The 25,757-nt window shown below is 37.9% G+C and overlaps 1 protein-coding gene across 1 annotated transcript in view; it reads right to left on the reverse strand.

Annotated features, from left to right (window-relative positions):
• Positions 1-204: 204 nt before the first annotated feature.
• The window catches only part of Gspt1 (G1 to S phase transition 1), a 43,534-nt gene continuing 17,981 nt past the window's right edge, over positions 205-25,757 (reverse strand). Inside the window, exons 5-15 of the mRNA XM_021654090.2 lie at positions 25,627-25,660; positions 19,600-19,677; positions 18,242-18,422; positions 16,596-16,750; positions 16,290-16,430; positions 13,438-13,531; positions 12,297-12,377; positions 8,118-8,291; positions 7,003-7,092; positions 6,536-6,704; positions 205-4,683 (exon numbers count right to left, since the gene is read on the reverse strand). Of these exons, the coding sequence (XP_021509765.1) occupies positions 4,631-4,683; positions 6,536-6,704; positions 7,003-7,092; positions 8,118-8,291; positions 12,297-12,377; positions 13,438-13,531; positions 16,290-16,430; positions 16,596-16,750; positions 18,242-18,422; positions 19,600-19,677; positions 25,627-25,660 (1,250 nt within the window). The 3' untranslated portion in view covers positions 205-4,630. The remainder of the gene's footprint in view (positions 4,684-6,535; positions 6,705-7,002; positions 7,093-8,117; positions 8,292-12,296; positions 12,378-13,437; positions 13,532-16,289; positions 16,431-16,595; positions 16,751-18,241; positions 18,423-19,599; positions 19,678-25,626; positions 25,661-25,757) is intronic.

Raw genomic sequence — 25,757 nt, forward strand, 5'->3', positions numbered from 1 at the left:
TGGAGGGCTGTCTTTGTTCTGTAAGGTCTTCATATAACCATACAAAAGCCTCACACACCAAGCAAACATGTTTTTGATTCTGAGGTAACAGCCTGTTAGGTCCATCCAACAAGTCTGTTAGATATTTCTAATACCCAATACAAAAATACTATAGAGAAAGTAGCACAGAATACAGCAAGGTGATTATAAATAGACAAGCACATCAAAAGGGAAGATGACAATTTTTATTGTTACAAAACAAAATTTTTAAACTTCAGTCATTTGAGTAATTGCAAGAGCAGACTAAGGGTTTAATCCTCACACAGGCACCAAGTCAGGCACAGTAGGTAGCTACAAATCATAAAAAAAGGGTTTCTTTCCTACCTAGAACATTCATTCATGCTTTGGAATTAGGCTAAACACCCAGTTTTAAGTAATCTTGTTTTTCTTTTAAAATGGGCTTCTAGGTATTAAGCAGTTCAGTAAAAATTAGCCACTAAATCCTGGCCTGAGAGATCCACATTTCCTTTAAAACAAACTGAAGAAACTAGTTAAGAAGTGTGTACATTTCTGAGATCCCAACATCTCCCTTAAATTGCAGACTTGCAGGCTCAGACCTGTTTCACCTAACAAATGTGGGAGAAATGGAGGCGAGGATCATCACCTGAGGAGGGCCAGAGCACCATCCAGCTCCAGCACACTCTTCCCCACGCAGCAGGAAAGGAGGTAGCAAGGACTCAGGCTGACATCCGAAGCACTAACCTAGTGTGCCTAGCAGAGGGGAGCCTCAGGAAGCACAAATGCCATTCACCTGTGCAGTCCGTAAACCTGAGCTTTCCAGGTCAAGATTTAAAGGGCACAGTGGCATGTGTGACAAGGCAGAAAAAAAAAAAAAGCAATACTGTTTTGGGGCTGCTAAAGAAATCCATGTTTTCTGCCTAATCAGGGTTAGTGCCTTTTTATTTTTCCCTTGCACTGGAAAAGTTTTAAATAACTATACACACCCTGCCCTGTGCCTCCATGTCCTCATACTAATCCTTAGTAAACAACTTGGCTAGCATATTACTGTTTCAAGGAAGCATAGGATTAGAGGTATGTGAGAAGTATATTTATTGAAGGGAAGACTCATTAAGTTCTAGGTTTCTAAAAATTAAGAATATCCCAGAACCAAAACCATCAAGTATCAAATCTAACCTATCTGAATTCTGGCAATAAATGGGTTCAAATGCAACTTACTAAATTACTAGCAGAAAATAACACTTTCTATTCCACATACTATGAAATCTAATTTAACCAATTGCTAAATTTAAACCTATTAAGTCATGAGTTGTGCATATATGTACTTATACTTAATTTACCAAGGTGCTGCCATGGCAAGATCTCTAAAGAAACAAGATCATGAATAATTAATTAGAGGCCATTTGTTACAATCATTGAAAAATTAACTGGAAGAAGTATGCAGTATTTGGAGATAATCTCCCAAATCCAGTTGAGTGCTATCTATCTACTCTACTACAGGTCTGTGAGAGGATTAATTGAACAGTTCATTCTAATAAGGTAAGCCAACAATATGAATATAACATCTAGTCATTCTACAGTCATAGCTATATTACTGTAACTGGAATTTTCACAAATGGATTAAAGGTTGGAAGTTGCCTAACATTAAAAACTACAGCTTTGTCCCTTGATTACCTAAATCTCTACCCAAAGCAATGAAGTTATCATTCGTGAAGCAGCAGTCAGTCCATGCCAGTGAGAAAATGTGCTAGAGTGCTGCCACGTGTAAACAGTCCTCCAAGATCATGGAGGAATACTAGTATTCCCAGAGATGGCCAAGGGAGTTAAGCTGACTTTTTTTCTTTCAAACGTTCATCATGGATTCTTAAATTGTAAAACTGCATCTGACTGCAAGTATAAGCCAAAATATTTGCAGCACTTCAACTGATGCCAGGATTGTTCAACCAAATAACTTTCAATGTTCTTAATGTCCCATACTGTAAAAGTAGCTTGAGTGGTTTTCAGGAACAGCAAACAAGCATGAATTTCCTTGGTAGAGAGAACAGCTTGTACTTCAGTTTACAAAATTTTTTTAACATGTAATTACCATGTTTCAAGATTTTTAATAATTAAAAACAAGGAGAAAAATGTGTTTAATCATTTACAAACAAGTTAGTTTGTCATTGAATTTCAGGCAAGATACACTCAGTCCAACTTCTTGTGGTTTGGTTTTATATAGATTTCCCCCCCACTGCATAGCAAATTATGTATAAACAAAAAACTGCTGTTTCTTAAGGAAGAGTTACGATGTTTTTAAATGCCACCTCTTAAAACTCACTTAAAAGATTCAATAACAGCATAAAAGTTACATAAGCATCATTAATGTAAAATGGGGCACACCAAATCATGATGCTAATGTGCCTATGTTAATATAATTGAAAATCTTAAGCTCTTTAATATCCAGAATGTGTAGTTATCCTATTTTGCATTGTCAACCACATAAAAAGTTTACACTAGCAGAAGGCAGAATGACAGCACAAAACTGTATTGCTCTTGAAAAATCCAGAATCTGCACACATTCCAAATTTACTTCAGATATTTTATCTCCTTAGTCATATAACCACTATCTTAAAAAGCATCCAGTCTAAATAGTTTTTCAAGCTTCAATGTCCCTAAAATGAATGGTGTTTGATTAATCCTGTTGATAGAATTCCAATGAAAAAATTTTGGAATTACCTTTGTCCTTAAATTATCTTTTAGAGGTAAGCCTTTCAAACGAACTGGCCAAGTCATTTCCCTTAAGAATGTAATGTTGCAGTAAGCACATAACATTCTTAATACTGTTAAGTGTCTTAATAGCAAATATAACTTTTTCTTAAAAATATGTTTAATTCCAAAAGAGAAATCTTTGGAAACAATTTTGGAGATTCAAAGATTAAGACTCAAGCTTCTGCTAATATTTTTCCTTCTTAGTATGGAAATATTAAAAGACTATTTTATTCTCATTAGAGCTCCCATGTCACAGAAAAATAAAAGCCCAGATATTTGCAGACATCGTAAAATTTAAATTTCATGCACTTTAATAGCCATAAGTGTAGTTCAAACAAGCTGTAGGGCACTACTTTAGCCCTGTTCGTAAGACCACAGCAGATCCATTTCCGTAATTCTTTTCATTGTTAAGAAAACACTTGTGTTTTTGTTTTATGACTGGAAATACAAGTTAGCTAGGCTTTTCTGCAGAATAAGATTACAGGGATGGACCATACCATTAAACATATAGTTAGAATGTATCTTAGGAATCACAATGTAAAAGAGGCCAAATCTCAAAAATGGAAGCACACACTGAACACAAAGGCAATCTCTGACAAACCTAGAAACTGTCTCTTTCATTTCCCATTCATTCTCACGAAAAATTTCAGCCATGATAGCTGTAGTAGAAAAATCACCCTTCAACCTGAAACCACAATACCACAATGTTGCACTGTGGTTCATCCAAAACATTATTAGTAAATTCCAGCTTATGCTGAAGAAAACTCAAATGATTGAGATAAAACCTATTCTGTGCTTGATTCTATTTGTTACTGTTCATTTTGGTATGAGCAGTTTGTGATGACTGTTCATTTAGTCACTGGATTGAGAATTGGCATGAAGCAGTGAGGCTCTTCCACCCTTTAAAGTTACTGACAGAGTGAGTAACCCATGGAACTGGCATGTGGAACTGACAGGGTTTCATATTAGATGCATGCAGCTTTTAGGAAAACCAAAGGGCGTTCGCCAGTCTCAACATGCTTTTACTGTAAATTCCATTAATGTTACAAGCTAATGGAGTTGTCTGTAGGGGTATAGTTTCATTAAGCTTTACTTATAAAGACAACAGTAATGCTGTTTTTAATTTCCAAAGAACTTACTGCATTTAAGAAATCATTAAAATATAACTTGGCAGAAAATAACCAATAGACCTAGTTATAGTAAAGCAGTGCCACAGTTGGATAAAGGTGTTTATGCATCAACCATCAAAATAAGGGATCAAACAAATTCTTTCCTTTAATACAAACTTGAGCAGTGTTTGTAAATGCCCCGTTTAAAGTGAGTGAGTAGGGGGAGTTTAGAAAAATCCAAGTAATAAAATGTATTCAATTACTTGGCAGTTAAAAAGCTAATGCAACAACGTTACATTGAGATAAAAAACAGTATTCAAAAGCAATTCAAATACCGAAAGGGTTTCAAATTGAATATTTTATTAACATGGTAGTTGTCTTTTTAACATGTGCACACACACTCGCACACTCAGAATGATCTGCCTGGGGAAAAAAAGAGACTAACTATGCCTAAGGGGAAAATGAAAAATAAAAAAATTCCTGTAGGTTTTCATTATTGTAGGCAATTATGTCCACATCACTTACAAAGCTATTGCCAAATCTGTCCAAGGAAGCGAAGTTTGAAAGAGGGGCAAAATCTTGGGGAAAATTCAACAGTGGCATAGCAGAGCTCTCAATATGAGAAAGCTGACATAATGTGGACTTTTGCTGTGAATTTTCTTTGCAAAATATGGGAAGAAGTTTATCAATGGGCAGAAAATAAGAGAAGGCGGTGTGAAGTAGGCTTTTGCAGTCAGTTTTCCTCACAGTATTGTGCAGGGTCATCAAGAAAATGCTTAGTCTTTCTCTGGAACCAGTTTCAGAACTTTTCCAATTGCAATGGTCTTACCTAAAAATGAAATAAAAAAACAAAACAAAACAAACAAAAAAACCATAAAACCTTTCAGTGGTTAATATATTAAGATCCAAAGAAAATTCTGTCACTGTGCAAATTCCTGGTTTACTAGCTTTCCTTATCCAAGCCACTATATCTGGTTACATCATTTTAAGTGAGTCTTACTGAGAAGCAGCATAACTACTCAATCAAAATTAGTGAATCACGTTACATTCAACATGGCTAAACTTCAAAAATCTCCTACATGACACAAAACAAAAAGGATCACATCTCTATAGCTACTAAAAATTAAACCTGTCCCTAAGCAATTAAAAAGACAGAGCATGCAATTCAGTGAAAACATTCTTCCAGAAGCATGCCTGGAAGGACTAAAGTGATGAGCACAAACAAGCCCACAGGATTCATGAAAAACCTAAAAGCTATTATCTTCCTGTTTCCTTAATTTGTTTTCTTCTAGCTGCTAGACTTTTTTTGTTTTGTTTTTTGTTTTTTTGAGACAGGGCTTCTCTGCATATCCTTGACTGTGCTGGAACTCATAGTGATCCAACTGCCTCTGCCTCTTAATGCTGAGATTTAAAGTCACCACTGCCCAGCTAGCACTTAGGATCTTGAATTAAAGGCTAACTAGGCATTCTACAGAAAGAATGTCTCTACAAAACAAACAAACAAAACAAAACACTGTCAAAAAGTATAATAAATGTCACTATCAACAAATTTGGAAGATTTGAAGTGAAACTATGACCTAGTCAAGGTTTTACTTTAGGGAAAAAGTAAATTCATAGTTTTATACTATATTCTCTACTATGGCTTAACAATATTGAAAACTACCATGTCAAATGGTTACCTGTATTTCTGTTTAAACACAAAGCTTTATGTAGTTTTCTAGTTGCCAGGTATGGGAATTCACATTTGCAATCCCAGCACTCAGAAGACCAAGGCAGCCGAACTACAGTGAGCTGGAGGCTAGCCTAGGCTCTACTATGAAACCCAGTCTCAAAACAGCACATGGTGTTCTGGAGATAACTCAACCTGCAGAGTGCTACGCAGCATTATGAAGAGCTGGGTTTGATTTCCAGCACTTTGCAAAGTAGAAGCAGGAGGATCTCAATATGAGAAAGCTGACATAATGTGGACTTTTGCTGTGAATTTTCTTTGCAAAATATGGGAAGAAGTTTATCAATGGGCAGAAAGTAAGAGAAGGCGGTGTGAAGCAGATCATAGACTACATAGCTTGGACTATGTGAAACCTCAACTTAAAAACAGTATTTTAAAAAAAATCATGTAAACTTAGCCAATAAAGAAAGGTTCCATAACAACCATTTCATTTTCATAGCAAGGAATTTTGGGGTGGTTAGAAAAAAACTACAGCTATTCTGCATCAATCAAAGGTAGGTAGAATAGGCGGCTCCAAAAATGTGAATTGTGGGATTGGAGAGATGGCTCGGAACTTAAGAGCACCATCTGCTCTTCCAGAGGTCCTGAGTTCAATTCCCAGCAACCACATGGCGGCTTGCAACCATCTATACTGGGGCCCAATACACCTTTTCTGGCATGCAGGTTTACATGCAGATAGAACACTCTTATATATAAAATAATCTTTTAAAAAAATGTGAATTTCATATTTAAAAAGCCACACATCCTTTGTGGACTTTATATTTACTACAGAAATCATTATATAAATGTTTTAGTAAACATACTTTCCAAATGCAAATTACAAAATATTAAAAATTAGTCTACACAGAGCATTACTTTAATACATGGTATTATATCTGAGTATCCACTGAGTTTATTGTAATATGAATAGTACTTGGATAATGCTGATGACTAAACATTAAAAAATTCTTACCCTCATCTCTTAAGGTAAAGCGCCCCATCTGAGGGAAGTCTTTAAAGGTCTCCAGACAGATGGTCCCTGCTGTCCTTAAACGAGCAATGCATACTTGATCTTGTTTCACAAAACGGGGCCGAGTCTTACTTTTTTCTCCTGATTTTTTGTCTACCAAGCAGATTAAGGCCTAGCCAAAAAAGAAGATAAGAAAAAAAATTAAATGTTAAACATAAGTAACTTAAGAATAAAGACAAACATAACCTGGACATGGTATTAAATACCTGTAATCCTAACACTTGAAAAGCCCACGCAGGAGGAGGATGAATTCCAAGCCAGCCTAAGCTACAAAGTGAGACCCTGTCTCAAAACAACAAAACCAAAAGACAGACAGACTCTGACTTCTACACATGTACCACAACACCCTTTTCCCACAAAAAGCAAAACAACCACAAAAAACAAACCAGTTATCCCAAAACCAAACTCACTGTTATTTCAACTTCCTCGATACAGGTGTGAATGTGCAGCACCGCATTATACCCCGGGCAAATGATGGACTTGTGCTCTATAATCACTATCTGTCAAATTGAAACAAAACAAAATCGTGTCTTGACACAATTTTATCTTCAATGTTCTAAAGGCATAACATCCCAAAAAGTAACAGAAATCACTTTCTTTTAATGTGCTATACCTTGTTATTTGTTGACAGGACAGCTCAAGCTGCCCAACCTTGGCTCAACTGTAAAAATTCCACTGTTTAGAGACTAGCAAGTGCTTGGTTGATCTCAGTTCAATAGGCAGACTAGACTTTTTCTGAGAAGCCTTCACTATATATTACCCATGGAACTAATGTAACAAATCAGCCCCCACAAATTACCTAGATGTGATCTTCCTAAAGCTTATCCATTTCTTAACACTCAAGGCCCAGTTAGTAAACAAGTCAATGTGTTTGGCATTAAAATAAAAACAACAACAAAAACTTTAGCCATACTTTTTTTTGGGGGGGGGGAGGGGGCGGAGAGTTAAGATTTGGTTTTATGTGTATGAGTATCTTGCCTGCATGTTTGTTGTGTTCCACCTGCAAGCTTGGTGCCTAAGGAGGCCAGAAGAGGGTGCTGGATCTCATGGAATTGGAGTTACAGGTAGTTGTAACCTGTAGGAACTTGGAACTGAACCCAGGTCCTCTGTGAGAGTAACAGCCCCTGCTGTTAAACAGTACTCATCTGCTGTTACTCTTCCAAGGTCAGGTTAAATATGTTTGAACCAAGTCTAAAAACACACTGGGTCTGGATGTGAAGACAACTATGCTGTAGTCAAATCAAAGAAACTAAACTACACATTTATTGATGATAGATCACTGTCTGTCTTTACAAAGTGATATTTCTAAATTTTACTAAAAACCAAAAACAAAATGGAATTTACAAAAAACAAACAAAAACCTACCTAGTAAATTCATATAGCATCTTGAAATTGTGAGATATTATGGTTGTGATGTACACACGAGTTCATCTGATGCTGGTTGTGTGGCAAGTCACAAATATTCAGGTCATTCTAAGCACTCAGGTTTTAACAACCATGAAGATGAATGAAGTAACTTGTTTACCTGGGCATCAAATGTGCGTCCAGAATGACAAAGATTATTAAGATCACAAAGGATGAATCCTGGTAGAATCTCTTCTTCTTCAATTCCTTTCAGTCTGATTTTGAGGTTTTCACCTGGAGCTACAGAGTCCGTTTCTACATCATCAGACAGTATTCCAAGAACTTCCACGTTGTGCTTAAAAAGAAACCGAAGTTGGACGTTTTGTGACATATGCATTGCATTATAGGACGTAAAATGACCTCAATGCTTATTTGCTAAGAAGGTACAAATTCACAAGTCAAAAAGAAAGGGGATCAATTCCAGGGACTTGTATGTGTGAGCAAGACTCTGCTACTTGCTACAAAGTTGCACTGGTCACACTTACGTATTATATGCTAACAAGTTCTAAACAGAATACAGAACAAACTTCATTTTCCAAATTAAAATACTGTAATGGTTAGTATAAACTGGACAAGATCTGGAATCAGTAGGAGGCAAATGTCTAGGCATACCTTTGAGGGATTCCCCTGGGTATGCTGAACAGAATTACCTTAAGTTAACTGATGTGGGAAGAACCACCTTTACTCATTCCCTGAGTTGAGTATCTACACTATAAAAAGTGAACGTTCTGCTTACTTCTCATCTTCCTGACTCTGAACACACTGAGATCAGGATCTTCAACCTTTTGAAGCCTCGACTCTCCTACCAAGATGGACTGTACCCTTTAACTAAGAGCAAAAATAAAGCCTACTTTCTTTGAGTTGCCTCACTCAACATCCCCAAATTATTTACTTTATACATCAGTATTTTGCCTGCAGGTGTCCCACATGTACGCCTGGTGCCCTCAAAGGTCAGAAGTGAAAGCACTAGATCCCTCAGACCTGGAGTTAGGTTTTATTGGGAACCACATGTAAGTGCTGGGAACTGAACCCAGGTCCTCTGCAAGAGCAACAAGTATCCTTTAATACTGAGCCATCATCTCTCTAGCTGCCTTGACTTGCTTTTAGAAAATTACTTTTGTTTATGTATAGGTGTGTGCTTGCCTGGGTGTAGTGTCATGCATGCAATGTCTGTTGAGGCCAGAAGAAGGCATAGGGTCCCCTGGAGCTGGAATTAGAGCCATTGATAAGGGTAAAGCAAGTACCTCTTTAAGTGCTGAGTCACTCTCCAGCCCCTCCTTTGAGTTGCTTTTCTCAGGGTATTTTACCATAACCACAAGAAACTAAGACAAATACCAAATCTAATAATTGTATTTTTACCTCTTTAGATGCAAATTTCAGAATTAAAAAATTTTTTCCCTACAACAGGTCAATCCTGAAATAAGTGTTTCTGAAAGTTCTCTTAACAACAGAATTTTTAATGCATATTGTTTAGGCTAAAGAAATGGCACAGTGGTTAAGAGCATTTGCTGCTCTGCAAATGCAAAGGACTGTTCAATTCCCAGCACCCAACTGGTGGCTTGCAACTATTTCTAATTCCAGTTCCAGGAAAGCCGATGCTCTCTTCTGGCTGCACCAGGTGTACATAATGCACAGATGTAGGCAAAGTACTCATATATACAAAATAAAAATGAGTAAATCTCTTTTTTCAAACATACAGTTTAATGAGTGCAGGATTTTCTTGTAGGAAAGGAACTAGACAGTCATGTGCTGCAATGGTCAGCACAGTATTGTTAATGTACTAAATGCCACTTGTTCTTTTGTTTCAACAGGGCACAGCACTGCATGGTAAGGATGGGGAGAGCGATACAGGCATTGCAACCACAGGATTACATGTATTATTTGTTTAAAAGCAAGAGGATAGCAAAAAGTATTTAGCTAGAAAGTACTAAAAATATCAATTTGTCTTAGAATAATTTTATAATACCTCAAAGTAGAAATCATCAAACCTACCTTTAAACCCACTAACAAGAATTTTTGTTTGTAAGTGTGTATCTGGTGTGGGGTGCATGGAGAAAAGAGGAGGTCAAAAGACAACTCTGGTGAAGTAGTTGTTCTCATCTCACCTTATGTGGGTTTTAGGTATCAAGGGTCAAGCCTTTTACCTACTGAGCCACCTTGCCAGCCCTTAACTATTTTTTTTGGTTTTGAGACAGGGTTTCTCTATGCAGTCCTGGAACTCAGTCTGTAGACCACGCTGGCCTCAAACTCAGAGATCAGCTTGTCCCTGCCTCCCAAGTGCCACCACACCTGACTTAATTTTATTACAAGTTACCTAAGTTGACCTCAAACCCTTATATAACCTATTATGAATGACCCTGAACTCCAAATTTTCCTGCCGCTGCCTCCCAGTTGCTGAGATTATAGATATGCATCCAGCTTTAAAATGTTTAATTGTAAAATACATTTATACCAAATGAGTACAATTGCCTACAGAGTCCAGGAAACATCATGGAGCTCCTAAAACTAGAGACAGGTAGAGATGCAGGCTGCCCAAATTGCTAGAACCAAACTTGGGCACTCTTCAAGAGCAGCAAGCAAAGCACTCACTCACTTGAGTCCCTAATGTTTACTATCTTAAAGCATAAAGCCTGGCAGTAATAAGTTCATAAATGAATGAATGAAGTTAATTCTGCAAAGAAATCAAGTGTGGCAGTACACACACTCAAAAAACACCACCTCCTCATTTCTAAGCACTTCAACCACCATTATTTCCAGGGATCTCACATAAAATCACACAGTATCTGTGAGCCTGGGAATGTGACCCAGTGGTAGAAGGCCTCCTTAGCATGCATAAGGCCCTGGTTTAAAATTCCAGTACCACAAAAATAAAACACACATCATTATTTGACTTTCTGTGACTGGCTTTCAATTTGCATAATGTCATCTTAAGCTCTTTCATGTTAGAGTATGTTATAGTTTCCTTTTTTTTAAAGGGTAGTGAGAATATTTTTTTATTTTTAATCTTTTACAGGTAGTTATGAGCCTTCTGACATGGGTGCTGGGATTGGAACCCACATCTTTTGGAAAAGCTCTCTGTCTAGCTCTAAAGTATTGAGAATTTTATTAAGTGTAAGACAGAACAAAGAAAGTCTTGAGCTAATGGGGAGGATTCTAAATCGGTTCACGGCTGAATTTTTCTAGTGTATACACATGCCACATTTTGTGTAACCAAACTTTTGGCTACAGTGAAATTGTGCTACTATGAGCATAATTATACAAACAGCTCAGACTGTCAGGGTCAGAGAAACTTTTCCAATAATGGATTCCAAAATGATCCTTGGGGGGTGGAGATGTAGCTAATGGTCAAGTGCCAGTCTAGAAAGGGCCCTTAGTTTGGAGGTAGGAGGTGTAAGAGTAACAACAACAAAAAAGAACCCCAAAAGATTTTTTAAAAATCCATGAAAGTATAGTCATGCTTATTTTATTCTGTGGCATCTAAATGACACAGACACACCAGGACTGAACCGGAATTTTCTTCCATGGCTCTCCTTATTTGTTTTGTCAACTAAAGCACTTTTAAACACTCCAAATTCCTTATGTTACTGGCCCCTATTGATTATAAGAAAGGTTAACAGTTTCAAACCTTCATGAAGCACCTTCTAACTGTGTCAGCTGACCCTTTGTCACTTAATTTTTTTTTTTAACTTACTCACTTTACATCCTGATAGTAACCCTTCCTTTTTCCCCGTCTATCCCCCTTCTTCCCTAGTCCTCAGAGAGGGAAAGCCCTTTTCCTCTACCATCTGATTCCAGACTATCAAGTCTCATTAGGATTGCCTGCATCCTCTTCCTCTGTGGCCTGGCTAGGCCACCCAACCTAGGGGAAGTATCAAAGTCCATGTCAGCCTCTGTTCCCCTTACTAGGAAACCCACATAAAGACTGAGCTGCCTATTGGCTACATCTGAGTCCTCTGCATGCATGGTCCTTGACTGGTGCTGTTAATGAATTTTTTTTTTTTCTTCTTTTTGACAAGGTTTCTCTGTATAGTCTTGAAACTCTGTAGACTAGACTGGCCTTGAACTCAGAGATCCACCTTCCTCTGCCTCCTGAATGCTGGGATTAAAGGAAATGTGTTACCACTGCCTGGCCACCATATGTTCTTAAATTTCACACTGAGCATATAATAAAATAATTATTACTTATAAATCTTAAGGTTTTTTTTTTTTTTTTTTAGTGGAAATTCCCAAGTTTTTTAAAAGTTACGATCTGCAAATATTTTCAAGAGTAAATTTAAGAGAACACATACTAAACTCTTACCTTGTTTGGCATCATTACAAGCTGCTGGCCTTTACAAATAGATCCAGATTCCAGCTTTCCCAGGACCACAGTCCCCATATCCTATTGAAATTTAGAATAAAAAAGAAAAAAAATTAAAACTTTCAGACTTTTATTGTTGATTATAGCAGGTAAATAAAAGTAAAATTCTATGGGATTCAGTTATCAAGGAAAAATCTCTAACTTAAGTAATAGAATGTTTACAATTGTTTCTTAAACACAGAGAAGGTTAACAAATATTCCATAATTTGTATATTAAATAACAAAAAATACCTAAGATTCCAAACAAATTTTCATGCAGAAAACAGCACGGAATTTTATTTTATTTTCTTTATTTATTCTGTGGAACAGAACTTGGCTGTCCTGTAACTTACTCTGTAGACCAGACTGGTCTCAAGCTCACAGATCCTGCTCCTGTCTCCCAAATATTAGGATTAAAGTGTACGCCATGACACCCACCTAGGAATTGTCACCGTCAAAGTTTAAAGATTAAAGCTGAGAGCATAGGATATAGCTCAGTGGCAGACAGCTTGCCTGGCATATATACAAGGCCCAAGCTGAGGTGCAAGCCCCTGTACTGCAAAACAAACTACCTAAGAAATAAAGCTGAAAATCCAAGTGAGAACAATGAAGATTTTTTTTTTCTTAGGGGTTTGAGATGTGCAGAGTTGTTTTTGTGCAGACAGGGTTTCACTGTGTAGCCCTGGCTAACATAGAATTTGCTATGTAGATCAGGCTGGCCTTGCATTAATAGATCTACTTGTCTCTCCCTCCTAAGTGCTGAAATTAAAAGCACTGATTGGTCCATGAACCACCACACCCAATTAAGTGCACTCCAATAAAATAAGCCCTCATGTAAGATAATATTATAACTCTGCACTATTCTTGCAAGGCTATTTATTAATATCGACACTTTTAATGTTAAGAATCTTTCAAAACAGCAAATTTCACTTTATTAAGATTACAGCTAACAAATGACTAGCTCACTGAACCACTGAACATACTCATGCAAAGCTTAAGTAAATCATGGCCTTCCATAAGCAAATACTCAAAAGGATAAAACATTTCAAAACACAATGATTTCATCTCCCCTGAAATATAGTAACTTTAATATTTGTAATACCTTGTACTTATCGACAATTGGCAGCCTGATTGGTCCATCAACGGATCTATTGAAGTTTGGCAAATTATCCAGATAGGGAATAAATGGTAAGCCACTGAGAACAAAACAATATCCATTAAAGAAAGTTAACATAATAACTTCTAAAATCTATGAAGTTACACTATTGTAATTTAAACAACAAAAAAATCATATAACATTATTTTCCTATGCACATTTTTTCACTTAATATATTTTCATTTCATGAAACTTAAACCCCAGAAAACTAAAATAAAAACAATATATCTTACTTTTAAAAGTTCCCCAGGCTAGGTTATGATGACACAACCCTGTAATCCTAGGACTTGGGAGGTTTAGATAAGAGGTTAATAAATTCAAGGCTAACTTGGGCTGCATAGTAAGATTCCTGTCTGAAAACAGAACACAACAAAACAGAAAACTACAAACACACAAAGCTTATCTGGATGTGTTTGTGTGTGAGCTTGTTCATATGGGGTCACAGGACAGTTTACAGGTATTCTCCTTTAATGGTCCGAGCCCTGGAGAACTGAAGCAATGGTTTGGTAGCAACCAAGGACCTTGACCCATTGAGCCATGCTGGCCCAGTTTCCCTATAACTTTATGTTGATTAGAAAAAATGGCTTGTAGCTGGCCGTGGTGGCATGTGCCTGTAATCACAGCACTCAGGGAGGCAGAGGCAGGTGTATTGCTGTAAGTTCAAGGCCAGCCTGGTCTACAAAGCAAGTACATGACAGCCAAGTGCTAGGATCAAAGGAATGCATCACTGTGCCCGGTTCCCCTTTACTTTGACTATGAGGCAACACTGTCTATCAAGACTGTCTGTTTTGTAGTAATGACAAGCTGATCCTAACATATATGTGGATGTTCAAGAGACAAAGAGGGCAATTTTACAGCTCTACAGCGAAGATACAATCGTCTTAGAGCTGAACAGAAGAGAACGGAGGGATAAAAATAAAAAAAAACTCTAAACATTTATGGCCATTTCATTTCTAATGAGGGTGGTAAGACAACACAGAAATTATTCCATAATTGGATACCAAAGCAAAATGGACCTAGCTAGGTAAAGACAATAACCTTACACAAAAACGAAAGGCCATAAACCTTACACAGGAATGACCTGAAAACTAAATATTAAAAATAAAAGTTTTTTTTTAGTATTTAGATTTTTTTTTTTTTGAGACAGGGTTTCTCTGTGTAGCCCAGTTGTCCTCTGCCTCCAGAGTGCTGGGTATGTTTATATTTTTATCTTATGTTTGCTACGTGTTTTGTCTGTATATATGTATGTGCATCACGTGCATACCTACTCTCACAGGAGTTAAAAAAAGGGCACCAGCTCCCTTAGATTTGAAATTACACATGGTTGTGAGCTGCCATGTGGGAGCTGGTAACCAACTTCCAGGTCCTCTGTAAGAGCACCAAGTGCTCTTAACAAATGAGCCTTTTCTCCAGCCCTGAAAACCTAAAATCTTAACAATTACTTAATTACTTTAGAAACTAGACTGCCTCATCCTCTTCTGCAGGGCTAAATCTTTGACCTTGGATCAGCCAATGCAGTCACTCACTCATTGCATGAGTATGTGCCATGGTGCTCTGGTGCCTTGGTACATAGAAAACAACTTGCAGAAATTTGTTTTCTCTTTCTAGCATGAAAGTTTCAGGAAGGGGCTAGAGAAATGGCTCAGAGGTTAAGAGCACAGGTTGCTCTTCCAGAGGTCCTGAGTTCAATTCCCAGTGACCACATGGTAGCGCACAGCCATCAATAATGAGATCTGGTGCCCTCTTCTGACATGCAGGCAGAACAGTGTATACACAAATAAAAATGTTTTTAAACAAAAAGACAGTTTCAGGGAGTGAACTCACCAGGGTTGGCAGCACTAGGTATGTTTTAAAAAACAAAACACAGATGTGCTGACTCACATCTCTAATTCCAGGACTGGTAAGAGAAGATGGGAGAGAGGCAGAGATGGGAGAATCACATGAAAGATTGTGGGCCAGCTGGCATAAAATGAAGGGGCAGAAATGAGAGGCCCTGCCTACTAAGCAAGAAAGGTGAGAGAGAAGTAACTTCTACCAGCTGTCTTCTGACTTCCACCTAGACATTGTAGCACACATAAATCTGCACTCACATGCACAATGGAAAATAGGAACGAACAGATGAGGTATAAACAGCTCAACTGATACAGAACACACTCAGTATATGCAGGGCTCTAGACTCTATCCAAAACAAACAAGTAGGAATAAAAGAAAGGGAAAGAATTTAATATAGAATGGAAAAAAAATACTTGCTAATTATAATTTATCAAGTAAGGACTTATACATAAGAAACCTTTTTGGGTTATTTGTGTGTTTGACTAAGTGGTACTGGGAAACTGAACCGGGGAGGCGGGGAAGAAAGGGAGGACTCAGGCTTGTAAGGCAAGAAGCCTACGGACTTGAGTTATAGGCCAAAGCACCCATAAAGAATTCATAAGACTCAAAGAAGACCCCATAGGCCTGGACAGATGGCTCAGAGAGTTAACTTCCTGTAATGCCAGCACAAGGACATGAGAGTCTGGAAGCTAGCACCCATGTAAAAGATGGTGCATGCACCTGTAACTAGCACTGGGGAGGAGAAGACAGATCCCAGGGCTCACTAGTCAGTCATTCTACCTACTACACACAGCATATATACCAAAATAATAACAACAATAATAAAAAATAAAAGGACCACAACATCATTTTTTAAAAGGCAAAGATCCTAGTATTTTTAACACCAAGACTACAGGCAAATCTTTTCCAATTACTATTAAGATATGCCCATCCTCCCTTTAAAAAAGTAAGAAAACATTACTCACATGTACCAAGGACAGAAATCTGATTGCTCTTTGAGATTTGCTCCCGTCAGTCCTGAGCAGGGCATAAAATGAATGTCCTTTTTGGGATTGAAGCCAACTTTTTTCAAAAATGGTACTAGTTTTTCTTTACATTCTTCATACCTATGAATATTTAGAAAAACTCAATTATGCCAACTACATGAACTCTCATTTCGTAAGTAAACAAATTAAAGCTCAGAAAAACTGGTAGAAAAAATGTAAACAATAAAAAAGTCCCTTTACATCACTGACATGACTGTAAAAAACCAGGAAAGCATCTAAGCTTACCTCTCATTGCTCCAGTTTACTGTTGGATCATCCATCTTATTAATTAGCACAATTAAATGTTTGACACCTGCTGTCTTTGCCAACATTGCATGCTCTCTTGTCTGTCCTCCTTTTTCAAATCCGGTTTCAAACTCTCCTTTCCTGGCTGATATTACCTATTCAAGAAATCAAGTAACTTATCTTTAACATTCACAAGTCCATCTGTCCTGTTACCCGTCCCTGTACTACCCGCCCCCAACCTTCACCAGCAAAAACTCCAAACTGTAACTTCTGTGAGAAGGCTTTCCAAGGAGATGGGAGCATGTGTTTTACAATGGACATATCTGAACTGCTTAAAGATTTGAGGGTTTGAAGTCTGTTGGTAGTGGTGCACGCCTTTAATCCCAGCACTCAGGAGGCAGAGGCAGACAGGGTTAGAGGGCAGCTTGGTCCATAGTGTAAGCTTGAGGAAAGCCAGGGATACACAGAGAAACTCTGTCTCAAAAAACCCAGATTTGCGGGTCTGGAGTTGAGTAGGTATGGCTCATTAGTAGAGTTATTTCTGTGTGCTGGGCCAAGTATTAAAACAAACATAAATGTTTTTTCTAGCTCTTTATATATAGTTCAGGGAAAGGATGTGATAAAATGTGTTTAGATATTCATATACACATATCTATACAGATATACGAGCAATATACATACACACACACACACACACGCAGAGAGAGAGAGAGAGAGAGAGAGAGAGAGAGAGAGAATCTGTGTGTCTCTCTACATATGGGTCCCTGCTAAGGCCAGAAGTACCAAATACACTTGGATCTTGAGTTACAGGCAATTATGAGCCACTGGACAAGAAAGATGAAAATCAAACACAGGTCTTCTGCAAGAGCAATATGTGCTGTTAACCACTAAGCCACCTCAGCCGCTACTGGGTTTAATCCCTAATACCATAAACAAAACAAAAATTTTAAGAGTATATGCTGATGCATACTTGTAATCCTAGCATTTGGGACTCTAAAGCAAGAGGATAATGAATTTGAGGACAGCATGTAGTACCAAACAAGAAGTTTGGAAAGGAGGAAACTAGAATCAAGAAATTAATTTCAATCTCTTTGGGATTAGAATTAAAACAAACAACAACAACAAAATGACTAAATTTGGACATACAGATAATAGCAACAAGAAAAATTTTAATGTATCTGTGAATTGTGAAGAGCTCATGGGCAGAGAAGAATGACAAGAATTAGTATTGTGACTATGTGATACACTACAACTTTTTTGTTGGTTTTTTTGTTTTTCCAGACAGGGTTTCTCTGTGCAGCCTTGGCTGTCCTGGACTTGCTTTGTAGACCAGGCTGGCCTAAAATTCACAGAGATCCTCCCTGAGTGCTGGGATTACGGGGATATGCCACTGCAAACAGCTTCACTACAACTTTTAAAAAGTGAATTAGAATATTAAAGGTAGGCATGTGGAGTACACCTTAAGTTAGAGGCAAGCAGATTTCTGACCAGGACAGCCAAAGTTACAGAGCCTGTTTCACAAATCAGTGATAGAGAACTTGCATAGCAATATGCAAAGGCCATGGGTTCAAGCCTTTCCTATAAAAAAGAAAAGATACACCTTGGGCTATTAATAAATATGCACGGAACAAAAATGTCTTTCTTACCAGTACAGCCAAGTCAGCTTGAGAGGCACCACCAATCATATTTGGGACAAAACTCTTATGGCCAGGAGCATCTAGAATTGTAAAATGCTTCTTTTCTGTTTCAAAATAGGCACGACCCACTTCTACTGTTTTACCCTTGTCTCGCTCTTCCTGATTTGTGTCTAAGGCCCAAGACAAGTACCTGGAAGGATTTAAAAAAAAAAAAAATGATTATCTTTAAAATATTCCATTAAACATGTAATTAAATGTAACATCCAGTTTCCAGTTTCATGTCCACTATTATATAAGAGTTGTGAACTTTTCTCACAAGGGATTGAACCCAAGCTTTTCCCTCAGCTAGGCATTTACTCTACTACTCACCTATACTTCCAGATATGTAAAGTTTAAAAATCAAAATAAAAGGGGCTGGAGAGCTGGCTCAGAGGTTAAGAGCATTGGCTGCTCTTCCAGGGGTCCTGAGTTCAAGTCCCAGCAGCCGCATGGTGGCTCACAGCCATCTATAATGAGATCTGGTGCCCTCTTCTGACATGCAAGCAGAACACTGTATACATAATAATCAATAAATCTTTAAAAAAAATCAAAATAAGGTTACTTACATACATGCAAGTATGCACGCACGAAAGCACATGTAGGCATGCATATGCACACACACACTAATATCTTTTCTCTTCTCATTGAAAGGTAATGACTATCAATAATTCTATTTCTTTTTTCCTTCTAGTACTTATTTATATGATACATATCCTGTGTAAAGTTAAATTTCTTTTCATTCGAAATGCCACTGCAACATTAAGTTCTACTCCTGCTTATAAATTTTATAAATAGCATCTTTTGGCCCCTTTGTTGAGACAGGGTTTCTCTGTGTAGCCCTGGGTGTGCTGGAACACACATTGATCTGCCTGCCTCTGCCTCCCAAGGGATAGGATTAAAAGTCTGCACCTCCACTAGCTAACAATATAACTATAATCTTTTTCTTTAAATTATTTATATTATTCTGTGTGCATGTACACCTGCATTCCAGAACTATAATCTTTTAAGGGTTACACAATTACTCAATTAAATGGATGGCTCATAATTTCTTAAACAATTCTTTGACTCCCAAATTTCCTTTGAATATGTTAATAAACCATCAGAAACAGGTTGCTATGTATGATGTGAGAAAAAGAAAATTTTGCCTTTATTATACAGTATTTTAGACAGCAAAATTTTGTTTTAAATCATTTTATTGGGATAGGACGACCTCACTTTGTTGCCTCAAACTCCTGGGCTGAAAATATGTATTTGAATAGACTGCAAAAACATTAAGGGTACCATGTTTCCTCAAAAGTAGTTCATAGCACCATAAAAGTTTACTATACCAAGTTTCTCTGTTTTTTTCTTTAGCTTCTCGTTCATATTTCTCAAGTGTCCTTTTGTCGACCATTCCAGTCAAATACCTGAACACGGTTAAAGACAGGAAAAAAAAGTGCACACTTAATGACCAAGTAAAGTAAGGAACATGTTAAAGTTGGGGGGTCTGAACTATAGAAAACAGCTGTTCACAATCAAATTGCATTTGTTTATTTGTGTGCATAAGCACAGTGGACTTGGGGCAGGCAGAGGACAATCTGCAGCAGTCAGTCTCTTCTACCACGTGGGTCCCAGAGATTGAGTTCAGGTGGTTAGCTTTGGTGACCTTTGTCCACTAAGCTATCTCACTAATCAAAAGTAAATGTACCATTCACAGAACTAGTTTAAATATAAAAAGATATCATTTCAAATTATTAAAGGAAAAGTACTTCATAGCGAAAACTGTTATTTGATACTTTACCAAGGTGTCCTGAGTTCATTGTCAGTACTTTGTAAAACACATTAAATATGTAAAACATTGTTGATAGCACAATACCCATAGGACACAAACTATAGTATGTCTCCTGTGTTTGTTCGTTTGTTTTTTCCTGAGACAGGGTTTCTCTGTTGTAGCCCTGCCTGTCTGTCCTGCAACTTGCTTTGTAGACCAGGCTGACCTCCAATTCAGCATGTGCTGCCAACTGACCAAGTTTTGTGATATTCTTTTTTCTTTTTTGGTTTTACAAGACAGAATTTCTCTGTGTAGCCTTGGTTGTCCTAGACTCCTTTTGTAGACCAGGCTGGCCTCGAACTCAGACATCCACCTGCCTGCTGGGATTACAGGCATGTACCGCACATCCAGTTCTATGAAGTTCTTAATACAGAGAAAGTATCAGTTATATCCAAACTGTATAACATAGTTCAGTTCCAAGACTCTCATAAGACAGCTCACAACTACCTGTAACTCCAACTCCAGGAGAGCCAACACTCTTTCCTGGTCTCCTGGCCTACTTGTACTAACACACACATACACTTTTTAAAAAGGGAGGTGGGACTAGAGAGATGGCTCAGCAGTTAAGAGAACTTGCTCCTCTTGTAGAGGACCTGGGTTTCGGCCCCGTTACCAACATGGGAGCTCACAACTGCTTGTAACTACATTCCAGGAAATTCAACACTCTCTTCTAGCCTGCTCAGGCACATGCACACACATAATATAAGCAGGCACACATACACATAAATGTAATTAATTTAAAAAAAATTAAAAAGATTACTAAGCTTATAAAAGGAAAACTGGAAATGTTACAGATTGAGGGCTATGGCAATATAACAACACCGTGTTACAATTCAAGAACATAAAAAGTAACAATGAAAGCCAAGCTCACACCTGTCATCCCAGAACTTGGCGAGGCAGAGGCAGGCTGTTCTCTGCGAGTTCCAGGCCAGCCTGGTTTACAAGGTGAGTCTAAGGCAGCCAAGGCTACACAGAAAAATCCTGTCTCTAAACAAAACAAAAACTGTATGGAAGAACTGGTGAATTTCAATTAAGATCTGTTGTTTAACTTCATAAATGATCTTCAAACTTATCAGGTGTGGTGGCATCCTATAGGGAGGTAGGCAAACCAAACAATGAACCAACAATCAACAGTTGAAGCTTTCTGCCCCTGAAATATTTGTTCTTTTTTTAACAGTGCTATGGGCTGAATCCAAGACCTTCTGCATGGTTGGTGAGTTAGTACTCTTGATACTTACATCCCAGCCCTCGTTTTCCAATTTAGATTACCGGACCATAGTTTGTGTATGATTTTCACATTAGGGTAAACTGAATAAAGTGGCTATAGGAACTTTGTACTGCAATCTTTCTGTAAGGCCAACACATACACACACATATGCACGTGAACATGTAAAACTTTTTGTATTAAAGATCCTTTACTATATCTTAAAAACCATTCTACATTATATGTATGTATATAAGTTCTAATGTAGAGGCAATAAAGTCCTGTCAAGTATGACTTATCAAAGAGAGATTATAGTTTTAAAAAAGCTTTTGTCAGTGTAAGACTATCTTGTCTAAATAGCTCACTAGTAATGCATGGTAGCTTTTATTCAATCCAAATCAAAGCCCCCATCACTCTCATTCCAAATAAGATCCACATAATCACCTACAACATGTTCTTCACAGTATGAATACAAAAAAGAAAAAGTGCCACCCCAACTATAGTCCATCAACAAAAACCATACTATCTAAAATACCATGAAATAGGCACAATAACACTAGCATCCACAGAATGGTATTAGCTAACTAAAGAGGTCTCTTTTAGGGAAATTTTCAGAAATTAACAACAACAGGATTACCACTTAGGACTACTCATTTATGCAACACAAGAGCATGCCCTCGTCTAAATTCTGAGAAGGAATTACAATTTTAGGACCGTTTTTAAAAAAAAAAAAAAAAAAAAATCAAAGATTTATTATGTATACAGTGTTCTTTCTGCCTGCAGGCCAGAAGAGGGCACCAGATCTCATTATAGATAGTTGTGAGCCACCATGTGGAACTTAGGACCTCTGGAAGAGCATCCAGTGTTCTTAACCTCTGGGCCATCTCTCCAGCCCTAAGACCTTTTAATTAATTACAAAGATGTATCAACTGGAAAGGTAGGTCAGTTGGTAGGGTTTACTCTGTAAGTCCTAACAACCCTAGTTCAGATCCCTAGAACCCGGACATGGCAGCACTGTGTAATGGTAGTCCATTTACAGAGAGTTGGGAAGCTGGGAGTGGGAGGCGGAAGGACAGCTAGCCTAACACACAGCAACAAATGAGACCCTTTCTCAAGCAAGGTGGAAGGTCAAACAGTATTTCCTCTCTCCTCCATATATACACCATGGCATGTGCTCCTCTCACAAATGCACATACATCAACATATACACATGCAGAAAGATTTTTAAGAAACTGTCAGTACCAAAATGCATTACTACAGGTCTTTCAGTGTCTTTCCAAGTAGGTGGCTTGTACAGAATAATATTGGTTCAGTGTTTATACCACTTGTCACACAAATGTATGAAATGGAGTTTAGATCCCCAGAATTCATGTAAGTGTCAGGTCAGAGCAGTAGGTCTGCCCTGCCTGTTATTCCAGACCCAAAGGCAAAGAGAGAGAATCCTGAAGTAAGATGACTAGTGAGATTAGCCAAATCAGGGAGCTCTGTGTTGACTGAGATCTTGCCACAATAAATAAGCTATACCAATCTTCGACCTCATGTATGCAAACGCATGTGTAGACTAAGATACATGCACACCTCTTTCCCTCTTAAATAAAAACAAAAAAAAAACAAAACAAACAAACAAAAACCAACTTAGAATGATAGACTACTTGCCTTTGATGAAATTCACATAAATTTCAGAAGCAAAGAATAGCTCACTCATGAGTCAAAATCGAACTTTTGATTTCAGAATGTAGCTCTGGAGCAGAGCTCGTTTAGTACACTCAGATCCTGGTTTAGACAACCAAAATCAGCCTGGCAGGTGCCACACAGCTGTAATCCCAGCACTCAGGGGGCAGAGGCATGCAGATCTCTCTGAGTTTGAGGCCACCCTGGTCTACAAAGTGAGTCCAGGACAGCCAAGGCTACACAGAGAAACCCTGTCTCATAAGACCAGGAAAAAAACAAAACACAGTGATTGTTGCTCTTGCACAGGACCTGGGCTCATTTTCAGGTACCCATAGTAGCTCATAAACATATGTAACTATTTCCAGGTGATATATAACTCTCCTACCCTCCAAAACACACAAACACAGATTTCTCTTGAGCAGCCTGGCTGTCCTAGAACTCTCTGTAGACCAGGCTGGCCTTGAACTCACAGAGATCTGCATACTTCTGCCCCCTGAGAGCTGGGATTAAAGGCATGCCCCACCAGTGTCTGGTTGACAAGATTCCCTCTTCTGGCCTCAGTGGACATAAGGAATGTACACTGTGTAGTACATTCATACATATAATAGTATATCTTATCCAACCCAGAAAGCCAGCTTTCATTAAATTACAGATGCTTCTCAACTTGCCAAGGATTCTCTCTTCTCTTACTTCACTAATAGTCAAAGTACCTTTTAGACAGATATGGTGGTATTTAATCCCTACACTTAGGAGGCAAAAACAAGAAGACAAGCTCAAGACCCTGCCCCCCCCCCCCAAACAAAGCAATTTTATCTGGGCATTTATGAGATAGAGCCAGAAAGATCAGGAGTTCTGGGTAATCTAAGACTGTATACTTGTTAAGGCCAGCCTGGGAAATATGCTTCCTCCAATATAAAATATAAATAAAACACCTAAACTACTTAACATCATTGCTTAGTCTAACCTCCCTTAAAATAATTCAGATCACTTATATTAACTTACTGTTGGGCAAAATCAAGTGACACAAAAGCCCACTTAATATCACAGTGTAAAATAATCTCATTTACAGACACAAAAGGACACATAAACACACACATACACACAAACCCCCCTATCTAGCTGACACTAGCAACAATACACTGTAGAGGACTGTTTAGCTTGGTGATTATAGTGATTCAGTAACTGGAAGCTATTGCTCACTGTCACTGCCGGCATCAAAAGGAAGGTCAAACCACCCAGGAAAAGATCAAAGTTAGTATGATTTCTAGTTAATGCCAGGAGCCATCTGTATATTAACTAAGGCTTTCTTATCTTTCATATAACTTTATAACAGTCTATTATCATATCTAAAACACATTATTTATATATATTCATATATTAAGCATAATTATTTTAAAATAATTAAATGATATTTATATAGTTATATATTAAAATAAAATATAGTCTTTTTCATAAGCTTTTTAAAGACAAAGGGCTGGAAAAAAGCCTCAGTGGTTAAGAGCACTGAAGGCTAGGTTCTATTCCCAGCACCCACATCAGACACCTGTAATTCTCATACCAAGGGGATTTAGCAAACTCTTTAGACCTTCCACACCCACCTACGTGCATGGATGCACATATATACATTCTCTCTCACATATACAGATATGCATACACATAAAAAAAATCTTTAAAAATTTGTTGGTGTTTTGGAGACAAGTTCTCATTATGTATCACTGGCTAGCCTGGAACTCTTCATAGGTAAGGCTGGTCTTGAACATACAGATATCCACCTGCTTTTGCCTTCTAAGTGCTGGGATTAATTAAAGGTTCAGTGGTTAAGAGCACTGGCTGTTCTTCTAGAGGACCTAGGCTCAATTCCCAGCACCCACATGGGAAGTAACTCCAGACAGGGTTTCTGATACCCTCACACAGACATATAGGCAGGCAAAACACCAATAAACATAAAAAAAAAAATTAAAAAAGGAAAGAAAAAGATTTCTTAAAAGAGGAAAATGGGACAATCACTTTGTCAATAAAAGCTCTTGCTCTGCAAGCATGAGAAACAAGTTCAAATCCCTAGCATCCAGATAAAAAGCTGGGCATGGAGGTGGGTGTCATGGTGAACAGTCTCAAAACAAAAACAAACAGCTGGACATGGCTTCCTATGGCTGTAACTTAGGCACTGGGGGTAAGGGTGGATAGGACAGAGATAAGCAGATCCCAAAAGCCTCAGCCAGTCAACTCAAAGCCAGGAGCCTCCAGTTCAGTAAGAGACCCATTCCAATGCAATAAAGCAGACAGCAAGAGGAAGCCAATGATGTCCTCCAATAGCCTCTGCATGTATGGGCACATATGTGCACCAGTATTCATATGTAAACACCACCAACACACACATACACACCAAATTTTGTTTGTCTTTTTTTTTTAAAGACAGGGTTTCTCTGTATGTAGCCCTGGTTGTTTTGTTTCTTAAGGATAGTTTTCAGAAACTATTCCCTGGGTGTGACAGTAATTAAAAACTAATGATGATACTACAATAAGAATTACTTAATACCTGTCTTCCCAATAGATGATTTGTTATTAAAATTCTAATTTGAGGTGGTAACCAATTTTTGTGGCAACAGGAACCCTTACAATGTCTGAAATTTATTCAATTAAATTAAAACTCTACCAGTTAAAGAAACTTACATTATTTGCCCTCCAATGGTTGACTTGCCCGCATCTAAAAGGAACAGCAAAATATTGGAACGTAGGTTAAAAATGACAACCAATATATAAAAATACAACTGCAATTATTTTTGTTGTTGTTTTGTTTTTTG

This window comes from Meriones unguiculatus, chromosome 11, assembly GCF_030254825.1.
Source record: "Meriones unguiculatus strain TT.TT164.6M chromosome 11, Bangor_MerUng_6.1, whole genome shotgun sequence".
NCBI classification, from domain to species: Eukaryota; Metazoa; Chordata; class Mammalia; order Rodentia; family Muridae; genus Meriones; species Meriones unguiculatus.